The following is a 14037-nucleotide window of genomic DNA, read 5'->3' as shown; positions in this document are numbered from 1 at the left end:
AGCCACGTCTAGGTCGCTCAATGGCCGACTAATTACAGCAGTGTTTGCTGTCGCAGGGTCAGATCCACATCATGCCCCGTTCATCATCCGTCCCTCTCGGTGGAACAGCAGATGATGCTGTGCCTTAGTGCCGACTTGATTCGTGCTGTGATCGTTGCATCAAACACGCTTGCATGTTCCTATTGTTGGCATTCGGCACGTCAAGAAGAGACGTGAGGCACTGTCCAAGGTCGCCGTCTCCTACTGTTACCTCACGTGCATGGTGCATGCATGTACCGTTGGGGTTTCTTTATGAGCCCCCCTCCCCACGAGTTGTTGTCGCTCCGTGGCGTACATCACACGCGCACATTAGTCAATCTAATATTAGATTAATCTTCTCGAGTTTGCATTAAATGGAGCCCACTTGGAGGCACGGGGACGGTCCAAGTCAGGATGGCTTTGTAGTGGCGTTTCGTGTAAATATAACCAATTAGGAGGGCCTTTGTGGCGGCCATATTTTTCTTTATGACAGCTGAGGCGGTGGTACTTTGAACATATATCCGATAAAAAGGGAAGGGGAAGGGATGGGAATCCCCAAAACATTGGGCCCCACATGAATGAAGGTGGCATCTCCATTTCAACCCCATGATGCGGTGTGGCCCAAAGCAAAAAGGGGTTGGGATGAGCAATGCATGAGAAACTTGTTGTTCTGACATATGAAGACATCATATTATTTACCTATGATCTGACACATGATTAACCAATACATAATCGATGGATCACAGTATTAATTATAAATTATTTTTTTATATAATTAGTTATTCTTAATATTTCGAACTTTATATTTTTTAAAATTATATAAAATCTTAAATATTTTTTTAATTTTAATCTTATAAAATTATCTTTTTAACCGATATCTCAATATTTCACGTATAGGAATCTCGATATAATTTTTAAGAGCGTAAGAATCGAATGATTAATTTCAAAAATATTAAATATATGCATAAGTTACAGAATAGTTCTCCGGAGGAAATCTAATCTTGCTTGTTGAAAGCTTGAGATCAGCGAAGGAAGCTGCCAAACCCTATAGTCAACCTGGCGTTTGTGCTGTATGAGAGTGCTTGACATCTTCCACCTTTTGTCTCAATGGAGATACAAAGCCACCTGATTCCTCTTCGACTCGCAGGCAAAGGCAAGAAAGTTTATTGTCCTCGGTATGTCTTCCAAGAAGGCAGTGCATGTGCCTTGCAAGCTATTGATTGCATCAATGTTTCTCCACTCTACCAGCATTCTAAATCCAACTTCAATTTCAAATACTATCTAAAGTTTAAGTTATGTGAATCAAATTGATCTGACTGCATCTTTAATCTAAAAAAAATATAATTTTATAAAATTATAAATCACTAAAAGAAGTATAATCTGTGACATTTAGGAGGTTATGGTTTGATTCCTTAGTCTCGAAGGTAACACTCTAAAGAATAAAAATATCCTATTTATGCAAATAGGATAGTTTGGTCATTTCCCAGACATTCTAATAATCGATAAATTCTTACTAATTTCACCAACAAAGTAAGCATGACTGCAGGAGTGTATGCTACATTTCATACCAGACATTTCTGCAGTCCTAAAATATAAAGAAGAAACAGCATTCTAGAAAGATGTGGGATCTGCTAAGAAATTGGTGTGTGAATGGGTTGACCTGAGTCTTAACCTGCATAAATTAAGACCTTACATTCATAGTCTGTAATTTGTACAGAAATTTCCCACAAGTACTATAAAATTGAGAGGCCAACAGTTCTTTAGATCAGTAAAGTAATAGGTAAAGACACAGTAAATTAATACCTCACATTAATATCTCTCTCTAGAGTTCAAAATGTGAAGGCAGAGTTAAAAGCAAAATGAGGAGAGGATGACTGAGAGAAAAAAAAGAGAGGGTTAATAAAAAGGCCATGGACTCTGAAGTCTCTCGTAACGTTAGGATGCAGAGGATGGAGAGAGAGTGGGGACGGACAACAGGAATGCTAGTAGAGTAGGTATAGGAAAGGACAGCTCCTTGAAATCCCCATTTCCTTTGCTTCGTCTCTCTCTCTCTCTCTCTCTCTCTCTCTTAGTCGTTATACGAGACTGCTTTGGGTGGAGGACCGGATGCCTTGGATGTGCGAGTGGGTGGTGCTTTGTGATCTTCTATTTCTTCCTATCCATTAATTGTGAACATTGAAAGGGAGGAAGAAAGTCTCTCTCTACTGTCATCTCAGTTTCCATCTCTGCGGCTTCTTGGCAGTCCACTCGCCCACCCAGCTCGACCCAGCTAGATCCGCTTAACATCCTTCGGTATCCATGAAAAGGTATGGCTTGCTGGTGAAAGCTGAGATGCGATGTCGTGCATTTTTTCTTCTGCTGTTAAAGGGCTGATTGTTGTTGCTCTCTAATCCCATAGGTATCTTCTGAGGATTCTCCGGTGTATGCTATTTCCTGCAATTTCTTTCAATCTCTCTCCCTTTCCTCGCTTTGTAATGGGTCGTATTTCCTCCGACTGAAGGGAGAGATCTAATATAGGAATCGTTTCTTCAGATTTACTGTTGCCATCCGTCAAAGATTTATGGTGAGCTTCTCATCTTTCTCGCATCGTTTTGCTTTCAATATCTGCTCCTCCGGATCTCTCATGTCATTCTGAGATCCATCAAAGAAACACCCTTGACGAGATCTGTGTGAAATCCCGTCCCTCTCTATTCTTCATACTTCTCCGTGAACTCCCTTATTACTTCTTTCGAAGTTTTTCTTCGCACACGAGGAGCTTCTCTTGAGCTTTTGCTTCTCCTTGTGGTTTGTGCTGGTGTATGACACCTGCTTGACTTGAAGAATACCTTCCCATCCCTGTTTATGTCCTCATCATTTCATGTGATGGGTCTTTGACAAAGTCTCGTTTCCTCCTCCATCCTTCTCCTCTGCCTGATTCGATCGTGTTGATTCTGCTGCACAGCTTTTTGAAGGGCTTTTATGTGTTCACTTCTTTCATCACATAAAATGACACTTGTGTAAGTTCCAACTTTCATTTGACCTTGGATTCCTCTGTGTATAGGAGGCCTTTATGTAGCCTGATCTAACTTCGCTGATTTCAAACCCATGAATCTGGTCTCATGTGTACATGAAATAATGGTCCACAAGTCTCCATCTTGTACTGTGGGTTCATATTTTCTTCACTTATAAGTTCATGTCTTTCCTCTTAGCTTGATTGATATCTATTCCTATCGTTTTGCAGGCATCAAATTAGCTGAAGAGAGGATAAAAAGGGTGGTCGGTCTCCTGTTGTGTGTTAATTCTCCCTTTTTTCCTTTGAGGGGTTATTTGGGAGCTGAAACCCTTTGTTATGCTGGAGACTACGCCTAAGCATAGGAGAAGACCCTGTGGCAGTACAGCTTTTGGGAGAGTACTCCTGCTGAAAGATCCGGAGACAATTGAGAGGCCCTTCTTCAGATGTTATCCACTGAGAACCCTCCAGACCCTGCATGTTCCTCCAAGCTTTCAGCAGTGAGAACTAATGCGAGATCTTCTTACACAAGCCTTCCCTCCCAAGAGGAAGATCCTGTAGTCCTCGAAGAGAGAACAGCCCCCAATTTCTCTATCAGGTAAAATTGCTTTCTGCGAAGATGTTGTTGGTGTTTCATACCCTTCTTTCTTCAAAGAAACACTCCTCTTAATACTTCAATTACAAACATCATTTGTGTTTCTTAAGTTGTGAATTAGCTCTTTTCCATATTGTTCTTTCTTTGGAAGTTGCTTTTGGTGGGCATGTAAATTGTTCTGCTTTATTCGTTCGGCCTCTGGAGATTTATCAAGCGTATGATTATTGGATTCTCTTTTGTGATCTCTTAACTCTCTAAAATGTGTTTTAAACAGTGTAATGCTATCTGAATTTGAGGATGACAACGCTTATAATTTTTTATTCATAATACAGTTTGTCTATGATGTGGGCTAAACATGTCATGATATCTGATGAAAAAGCTATCCTTTTTTTGTTACGAGTGACCCATATTGAACATGCATAACTTGTGAGCTCTGTGCCTAATTCCTTGATTACAAGGAAGCTAAACAGCGGGGTTAGGATTTGTATATTAGAATAAGTTCATCGAGAAGCTTTGTCAACAAGAACAGGTCTCAATCTCATTATTTGGTCTGCTTGTGCTTCATTCTGAAACATGAAGTTTAGAATTCTGATTGCTTCTCAGTCATGGAAATTTGTGACTTAGGAGAAAAATATTAAGTTTATCTGATGTGATTGATTCAGAGATTATGTTTTTACATCACGGAGCAAAGGGATTGAAGCTTCTTGGCCATTTGCACCACAGTTCTTGCAACTTTGCTTGAAGCATGGCGTCAATGATCTATTGCCACCCTTTGAACACCCTGATATAGTGAGAACCCAGAGTATTGGCGAGGTAGAAGAATCTGTCCAATCTGCTGCATGTTCAAAGCCTGAAAAACTTGCAATACATTCTTATGTTCTTGAGCCTACAGATCCTGTTCCTTCTGACGGAGAGCTTGTTACCATCCAGCAGGAGTCGGTCTCGACCTTACAGGAACTGGTTTTAGACTGTCTGGATCCAACTATACATTCGTCACCTAAAGATGCGAAGTCTACATTTTATGAAGGATTTAAAGCGAATAAACTGAGCCATAGTGATGTCGGAATTGCCTTGACAGCAAGAACATCTCAACAAGCCGAAGTGATTTCAAGTCAGATCGACATCCTTCCTTGTTCAATATCTCAAAGTGGAAATTCTGTCAAAACACAGTTTCAGCCAGAGTTTAGTGATCCTAGCCATAACCTTGAAAAGTTTGGTGAACCTTTGGAAAAGAACAGGTTGGTACCCCAATTGGGTACCATTTTGGAGACTAGCCAGGCAGACCACCTTGTAAATAATCCTGGCATGATTATGCATCCTATGGCTTCAAAGGTTTGCCCTGTTTGTAAGACATTTTCTTTCACTTCAATCACCACTTTGAATGCTCACATAGACCAGTGTCTCTCGATGGGGTCTAATTGTAAGGAGGTGGTGAATCATGTTGCCAAATATACAGTAAAGCCGAGGAAGAAGAGGTTGATGGTGGATATCTATGCCACTGCTCCCTGCTGTACTCTTGAGGATCTTGATAAAAGGAATGGTACAAACTGGGCTTCTGAATTGGCTCTAATAGCAGCACCAATTAACAAGGTTGGTACTCACAGCAAAAGAACAGAGGTGTCACCAACTAATTCTACACATGATGGAAATGGAACAGTTCATGTTGATTCATGTGGTGGAAAACTTAGTGTTTTATCTATGTTTAATGAACAAACATTATCAAGCGAGAACTTTGAGCTGAGGAATCATGCAAAGGAGTCAAAGGAAAGCATGGGATTTTTGGCCAGCAAGAAAAATAATTTTGCACCAGAGCACTTGAAAAGTATGAATTCAGAGGCACAAAAAGAGCAATTGATCTCATTCGATATGTTGCCGAAACAGGTATGTGTTTTCTCCATGGAGAAATATCTGTTGCATTTAAGTTCTTGTATCAGCACTTGCCATTGTTCATGTTTTTTATCAGCAAAAGAAAAGAAAAGAAAAACTATGTCACTAAATTCTGAAGAATCTCGGATATATGAATTTCTATATCTTTATCATGGTAAACAATTTTTCACATGATCAAATTATAGATCTATTAAACTCTGAGGCAACATCAATCCAGTGTAATTTCAAAACCATCTAATTCAGTGGTCTTTAGTATTGCTCAAGGCACTCTTTTGATTTATTTGGAGTTGCAAATGATGTGCATTTTATGTAGCAACAAGTAATTACTTGCTATAAATTTAGCGTGCTTTTCTAGAACTGATATAAGATCTTCTTCACACTTACTTTTCCTGTCTAACAAGTTATAAATATCGTAAGCTTAATCTGTCTATGATTTTGCATACAACATATGATTTTTTGTTAATCCTGAATTCCATGTCGTAGCCATATTGCAATTTGATAGCGTGAGTTCTATGATGATAATCAGATTCAAGCTGCAGCTGAAAAAGATTGCAGAACAGAGAGTCATCAAAAGAATGCCAAATCCCCATCTCATGTATCAGATTCAAGAGTCCATGACAAGAGCATTGCATCTGCAACTATAAAACAGTGGGCACGCTCTAGGCGCTCAGATATCCTGCAAAAACGGACCAGAAAAGGCAACTGTAGTAAATTGGATGATATGATACCCATTACTAGGAGCACGCAGATCACCAGTGTCCAACCAGATTCGGGCAGATCTACTGATATGAAAACACAGCCCCTGAAACTCCCTAGGTTGTCTGAAAACATGACTGGTTCTCCAAAGACAAATAGAGTTGGTTTCCTGCATAATGCAGTCTGCAGCATGGATGAAAGGAAGAGAGAGTCACCAGAGCTGCCTTCCTCAAGTTCCAGATGGCCTTCCAAAGGTGCTGGTTCAGCAAATGGACTTATCTTGAAATTATCAAGATCGTCGGGTCACTTCACATGTTCATCAATAATGAAATCAAAAGAGACTAACACTGGGACTCAAGAACACTTTGATAACACTTCTAAAAGGAAAATGGTTATTTCGAAGAGCTGTTCAATGCTGAGGGACCGAAGAAGTCCAACTTTAAAGAAGAATGACATGGTTAAGAGACCATTTTGTTTGGAAGCAAGGAAAGTCAGGGCAATTGAAAAACAATCTATTTTCAAAAAGTTTCATAAGCACAGAACTATTTTGAGGACTGGTCAGAAAGGACTCCCACAATCTAACAATGCAGGAGTGTGTAGTCCTACTGATAATACTCACCTTCTCAGAAAAAAGGTAAAAAGGACGCTGAGATCTCATCAATCTTATACGCCAGGGAGTATTACAAAGATCGGAGAAGGAGAGGTCATGAATGAAGTGTTGCCAAGCAGAGAAAATATTAGAGAATATTCAAGCATAATGGAACAGCAGGTAAATAATAGTTTAGAAAACACGACTTCAGGAGCTCAAAGTCTTGATACTGAAATTGAAACTTCAGGAACGCAAGTAGCGATCGTTGACTCTGGAGATTATGTGACTAAAACTTGTGTGGAAGAAGCTGTTTGTGATCCTACTGCTTATGACAATGTGAACTCAGAAAAGACCGAACCACGTTTGAGTACCCAATCACATTCTTGTTCATGTGAAGAAGATGTACAGCCTATATCTGAAAGTGAAGCCGGTGCAGAACAACCGAAGCAAATATGCGATGATCAGCAGAAGTTTCTTGGCAATGGATCCTCCAATGAAATTGGAAACCAAGAGATTCCAATGGCCGATGTCCGAGGGACAAAAGATTCTTGTGCAATTCAGCCTAAAGAATGCCACACTGATTCTAGTTCAGTTCAAGAATCTAGTGATTGTTTGACAAGTCATGGTGATGTGGACCTCGAACTCGCTGAAAAGGGCTCATCTATAAACTCTGTTAGAATAGCAGCAAGTCATATCGAGAATTTGGATAGCAAAGGGGAACCATCCGGATCATCTGTTTCAACTGTTTCAGCTGTCTCTTTACCATCACCGACGGATTCCAAATCTCAAAACTTCGAGACAGAACCAACGTCCAGAGCCATTAGTGACCAAGATAATCTACATTTAGCAATTCCATCTGCAGGAAGGGCTGAAGCAACTCGATATTTAAACATGGAGAAGAGAAAACAAGAAAAAAGGGGAAGTGTGCCAGATAAAGAACCTGATCGGTGTTTGGATGATAAGTGTTTCTTCTACTCATGTAAGGAGAGTCTTAGCAGAGATTCCGAAATATGCTTAGAAAATAGCATTGCCAGGACTACCAAGTTGAAGTGTGTACCCAACTTGTGCATCGGCCCCAGAAATTCTTCCTCTTTCAGTATCTACGAAAATCATACAAGCAATGCAGTGGTGAACTCAAAAAGTGGACCGCCTAATCAGTTCGCTTCCGCGAAGAGTTCACTAGATCCAACTTGTGACAGTACATTGCCTCAGACTCAATCTGTTTCCAGTCCTACACTAAGATTGATGGGTAAAAACTTAGTGGTGATGAATCATAAAGACCTTGTGCAACCTCAAACTACTGCATTGGATTGCACACAACAGGTGAATCTTCATAGAAATGGATGTACTTCCACCAACAATCGCTTGAAGCAGGAGAATTTTCTATACCAGCACGGTCAGCTTTCAAGTGGGTCTCCATCCTTTGGCCCAGCTTTACTAATGAGCGATCACCACATGTCCCTAAATTTACATGTCACCCCGTTCAGTGGCTTTGCATGGACTCCACTCCAGAATGGTTATCCAGCAAAACCTGATCAACAGACTCAGCAGAGGAACTCACATAAAAAGCTCAAGTCATCTCATAGTATAATGGACAAGGTGATTGTGATCGATGACTCTCCGAAGCATCAGACTGATGCAGAAGTCTCCTTATCAGCTTCAGCAAGCACTCTGCCTCTGACTCCATCAGAGAGACCAGTCACCTGTTATCCACTACAACAACAAATTAGAGATTATCCGAGACCGTTGCTTCCCAATGTATATTCAAGTGCCAATTCCAGTTTCATGAATCAAGGAATCGAGAAGGGTCCTTTCATGTCAAGCCCCACCTTGTTCCAGTTTCCTATAGCTCAAAGGGGACCTTCGATGTGTTACGAGCGGACCCTGCATTAATCCTACTGTTTAATATATGCATAAACAGGTTTTCACCTCAACTTTCAGGATGCAGTTATCTTCATTGTCTGTGGAGGCCAAGCAACCTCCAAGAATTGCCGCCTGATACAGCAAGAAGGCGACAACCCGATCAAAGGAATCAAGCTGGGGAAAAGTTTGTGATCAGAGTTCCAAAATAGATCAGCATGTACTTAATTTGCTATTCTGAAGCTCCAATAGGCAGAAAAGCAGAAGAGTTTCCTTTCTTTACAGTTGCAGTGCATCAACTTTTATACAAATTGTGAATAATCATGCACCAACTTGTTCTTCTAATGAGGACTACAGGTTTGTTTGGACTGTATATATTTTGGCTACTTGAATCACTAACTTTTGCTCATTGGGGAAAAGAAAAGGAACAAAAAAACTGGCTGGTCATTCACTTGGTTATTTTCTTTTGTAATTATGAAAAAAAATATTGGTATTTTATATAATGAAAAATGTTATAAACAATTGAAACTATTAGGATAAGTAAGATTATGTCAAATTGCATATGCAATATCATGAGCAAATTATTAATTTCTTCATGTTAAATTTTATTAGAATTGTGGGGGTCTTACCTATCTTATTTCTATATATGAATTTGTTTACTTTGTTATTTGCATGCTTATTGACAATATTTTGAGTATATATATCAATTAATTAAATGTATGATTTATGATTACATGTGGATGATAAGAAATTAAAAAAATTGACATTCGACTATATAATTTATTATGACATAAAAATAAAAAGACTATTGTCCTGATATCATTGAGAAGAATATGTTAATTTATAATACGTTTTCTACCAATGAAAACTTGATCATTTGAAAGATATTCAATGTGATAATAATAAACTGATTGATCGATCAAGGAGTATATTGAAAAATAAAAAAAATACAATAATGCATAAATGAAGTTTAACTCCGATCTTTATCTTATGGTGAATTTTAATTGCTTATGGTGAATTTTAATTACTCTTATGTAGTGGTGAATAAAAAGTTTTTAACTCTAAAAAAGACTTGAAGTAAAATTTTATGTGAGATGTGATAATCTCTATATAACAATAGATAGGGAATTGGACAATCTCTAAAAGTTGTTATGAAAAATTAAAATTTATGAATGATCATTAATGCATAACATCAAGACTAATTATATGTATGATGTGCAATAGTAGAAATCTGAATAGAAAAACATAATTCAAGACCTAATTTACTTAGTTTCCTTCGGATGAAAATTATTTACACTAAGTGAAGTTCAAATTTTATAAAGTACTTCATATGCATAATATAAGCATTGAGCAATCACTTTCTTATTTTTTTATTAATTATTTTAATTTTAATGTATGAAAATTTTAAATTTTATGGGGATTGTTGGAGTTAATTTTTAAACCAAAATTTTTTTAAATTTTTTTTTTTTTGTGTTTACATGATTAAAGGACATGTCTTTGGAAATATAACATTTCAGGATAACTTTTAAAGTACTTTTAAGTTAGTCCAAAACAATCCTAATCTACTGAATTAAGAAATAACTAAATAATTTCTCCCCTTTTATATTTCTTCCTCAATTGTATCTGTTGGTTAGTTAAATTATTTTAGGAGGAATAATAACGATTGAATCTCACGATATAAATCTCAAATTAATATTTCAACTTAAGAAAATGTCTCTCGATTAATTCCAGAGTACCTTAGTAGTGTATCGATCACTCGTGATTTTCATTTCGATGTTTTATCTCCACATTGATATCTTTCTTCTTGTTTGACTCCTTCACACATTAATTTGGTCGCATCATACTAGATTATTAGGTCATTAATCTCATGTATTGACTAACTTTCGACACAAACATTATTCAGGAAAATCTTTTTTTATTATATTTATTTTTATTAGTTGTATAACCTATCTCAAAAGAGAGTATTAGTAATATTGTTATGTACTTTAAATAAAATAGATAATTTAGCTTGGATAGCTTAGTTGGGAAATTATCATACTGAAGATCTAAAGGTCGCGTGTTCAATCTATGTTTATTGCATTTTTGCTATTGATGTCACGAATATATGCCTTTTACGTGAATTGTATTATAGCACAATTCTATCTTTATGTCTTTATGTTTTGCCCCTTTCATCAAAGGCTTACGCTCTTAATTTTTCTTTTATCTTTATTAGTTATATCGGTTCATCTAATACCCACCAGCCATGAAATAATTGAGAGAGTAAGAAAGAGATAAAAAATCTTCACATTGTTTTCTCTCTTGTCACTTATTTGATCTCTGCAAAATCATTTCAAAACTTATATCGTCTTATGCAACAAAAGAATCGAGTTAGAAAAATCTGATACTGTTCTCTCTTATAGGTACTTCAAGAGTACCTTAGTAGCACATCGATCGCTCGTGATTTTCGTTTCGAAGTTTTATCTCCATATTGACATCGTCTTTCGTGTTTGACTCCTTCACACATTAATCTAGTCGCATGATACTCGATTATCAAGTCATTAATCTCATGTATCGATTAACTTTAGACATTAACATTATTGAGTAAAAATCTTATTTTATTTTATTTATCTATATTCGTTGTATAACTTATATTAAAAGAGTGTATTAGTTATATTGTTCTATACTTTAAATAAAAATGATTCCCTTGTGTGGATAGCTCAGTTGGGAGAGCGTCAGACCAAAGATCTGAAGGTCGCGTATTTGATCCACGCTCACCACATTTTTACTATCGATGTCACAAATACATGCCCTTTATGTGAAATGTATTATAGAAGAATACTGTCAATAGGTTTAATGAAGTATGTTAAGTTATGCCCCTATTTATCAAAGGCTTTCCCTCTTAATTTTTCTTTTCACTTTATCGGTTCATCTAATACCCACCAGCCATGTAATAATTGAGAGAGTAAGAAAGGGATAAAAAATCTTCACATTGTTTTCTCCCTTCTCGTTTGAAAAATGTGATACTGTTCTCTCGTACATCGAAAATTCAATAGTACCTTAGTAGTACATAGATCGCTCGTGATTTTCATTTCGATGTTTTATCTCCACATTGACATCTTTCTTCTTGTTTGACTCCTTCACACATTAATCTGGTCGCATTATACTCGATTATCAGGTCATTAATCTCATGTATCGACTAACTTTCGACACAAATATTATTTAGGAAAATCTTTTTTTAATAAATTTATCTTTATTAGTTGTATAACCTACCTCAAAAGAGAGTATTAGTAATATTGTTATGTACTTTAAATAAAATGGATAATCTAGCTTGGATAGCTTAGTTGGGAAATTATCAGACTGAAGATCTAAAGGTCGTGTGTTTGATCTACGCTTATTGCATTTTTGCTATTGATGTCACGAATACATGCCTTTTACATGAATTGTATTATAGCACAATTCTATCTTTATGTTTTGTCCCTTTTCATCAAAGGCTTTGCCTCTTAATTTTTCTTTTATCTTTATTAGTTATATCGGTTCATCTAAAACACTCCAGCACAGGAATAATTGAGAGAGTAAGAAAGGGATAAAAAATCTTCACATTGTTTTCTCTCTTGTCACTTTTCTCTCTTGTCAATTTGTTGTATAACTTATCTTAAAAGAGTGTATTAGTTATATTGTTCTGTATTTTAAATAAAAATAATTTGTTTGCGGGGATAGTTTAGTTGGGAAAGCGTTAGATTGAAGATCTGAAGGTCGCGTGTTCGATCCATGTTCATCGTATTTTTGCTATCGATGTCACAAATACATGCCCTTATACCGTCTTAAGCAACAAGAAAATCTTTTTTTTTATTATATTTATATTTATTAGTTGTATAACCTACCTCAAAAGAGAGTATTAGTAATATTGTTATGTACTTGAAATAAAATGGATAATCTAGCTTGGATAGCATAGTTGGGAAATTATCAGATTGAAAATCTAAGGGTCGTGTGTTTGATCTACGCTTATTGCATTTTTGCTATTGATGTCACGAATACATGCCTTTTACATGAATTGTATTATAGCACAATTCTATCTTTATGTGTTGCCCCTTTTCATCAAAGGCTTTACCTCTGAATTTTTCATTTATCTTTATTAGTTATATCGGTTCATCTAATACCCACCAACCATGGAATAATTGAGAGAGTAAGAAAGGGATCAAAAATCTTCACATTGTTTCTCTCTTGTCACTTATTTGATCTCTGCAAAATCATTTCAAAACTTATACCGTCTTATGCAAAAAAAGAATCGAGTTAGAAAAATCTGATACTGTTCTGTCTTATAGGTACTTCAAGAGTACCTTAGAGGTACATCGATCGCTCGTGATTTTCGTTTTGAAGTTTTATCTCCACATTGACATCTTCTTTCGTGTCTGACTCCTACATACATTAATCTAGTCGCATGATAATCGATTATCAAGTTATTAATCTCTTGTAATGACTGACTTTAGACACTATCATTATTGAGTAAAAATATATTTTTTATTTTATTTATCTATATTTGTTGTATAACTTATCTTAAAAGAGTGTATTAGTTTTATTGTTCTGTACTTTAATTAGAAATGATTCCCCTGCGGGGATAGCTCAGTTGGGAGAGCGTCAGACTGAAGATCTGAAGGTCGCGTGTTCGATCCACGCTCACCGCATTTTAGTTCAAAAAATATGATACTGTTCTATCATACATTGATCTTCACATTAATCTGGTCGCATTATACTCGATTATCAGGTCATTAATCTCATGTATCGACTAACTTTTGACACAAATATTATTCAAGAAAATCTGATAGCATAGTTGGGAAATTATCAGATTGAAAATCTAAAGGTCGTGTGTTTAATCTACGCTTATTGCATTTTTGCTATTGATGTCACGAATACATGCCTTTCACATGAATTGTATTATAGCACAATTCTATCTTTATGTGTTGCCCCTTTTCATCAAAGGCTTTACCTCTGAATTTTTCATTTATCTTTATTAGTTATATCGGTTCATCTAATACCCACCAGCCATGGAATAATTGAGAGAGTAAGAAAGGGATAAAAAATCTTCACATTGTTTTCTCTCTTGTCACTTATTTGATCTCTGCAAAATCATTTCAAAACTTATACCGTCTTATGCAAAAAAAGAATCGAGTTAGAAAAATCTGATACTGTTCTCTCTTATAGGTACTTCAAGAGTACCTTAGAGGTACATCGATCGCTCGTGATTTTCGTTTTGAAGTTTTATCTCCACATTGACATCTTCTTTCGTGTCTGACTCCTACATACATTAATCTAGTCGTATGATACTCGATTATCAAGTTATTAATCTCTTGTATCGACTGACTTTAGACACTATCATTATTGAGTAAAATTTTTTATTTTATTTTATTTATCTATATTTGTTGTATA

The 14037-nt window shown here is 36.4% G+C and overlaps 1 protein-coding gene and 1 non-coding gene across 5 annotated transcripts; both read left to right on the top strand.

The window, feature by feature from the left end:
• Positions 1–2038: 2038 nt before the first annotated feature.
• LOC135586514 (uncharacterized) lies at positions 2039–9007 on the top strand. Of its 4 annotated transcripts, XM_065192772.1 has the most exons (6): positions 2039–2324; positions 2417–2581; positions 3239–3605; positions 4265–4415; positions 4536–5483; positions 6016–9007. In XM_065192772.1, the coding sequence occupies exons 3-6, from the start codon at positions 3454–3456 to the stop codon at positions 8665–8667; spliced, it is 3903 nt and encodes a 1300-aa protein (XP_065048844.1). In that variant the 5' UTR covers positions 2039–2324; positions 2417–2581; positions 3239–3453; the 3' UTR covers positions 8668–9007. The 4 variants fall into 4 exon arrangements, with proteins under 4 accessions (XP_065048844.1, XP_065048841.1, XP_065048842.1 ...); XM_065192769.1 differs by having other exon boundaries at positions 2041–2324; positions 4265–5483; XM_065192770.1 differs by lacking the exon at positions 2417–2581 and having other exon boundaries at positions 2041–2324; positions 4265–5483.
• Positions 9008–13222: 4215 nt separating this feature from the next.
• On the top strand, positions 13223–13295 carry TRNAF-GAA (transfer RNA phenylalanine (anticodon GAA)). The gene has a single exon. It is a non-coding gene; the product is annotated as a tRNA-Phe (tRNA).
• The last annotated feature ends 742 nt before the right edge of the window (positions 13296–14037 follow it).

The sequence above is a fragment of the Musa acuminata genome, chromosome BXJ1-7 (assembly GCF_036884655.1).
Source record: "Musa acuminata AAA Group cultivar baxijiao chromosome BXJ1-7, Cavendish_Baxijiao_AAA, whole genome shotgun sequence".
Classification (NCBI taxonomy): domain Eukaryota; kingdom Viridiplantae; phylum Streptophyta; class Magnoliopsida; order Zingiberales; family Musaceae; genus Musa; species Musa acuminata.
This window is presented reverse-complemented; position numbering and strand designations above follow the sequence as displayed.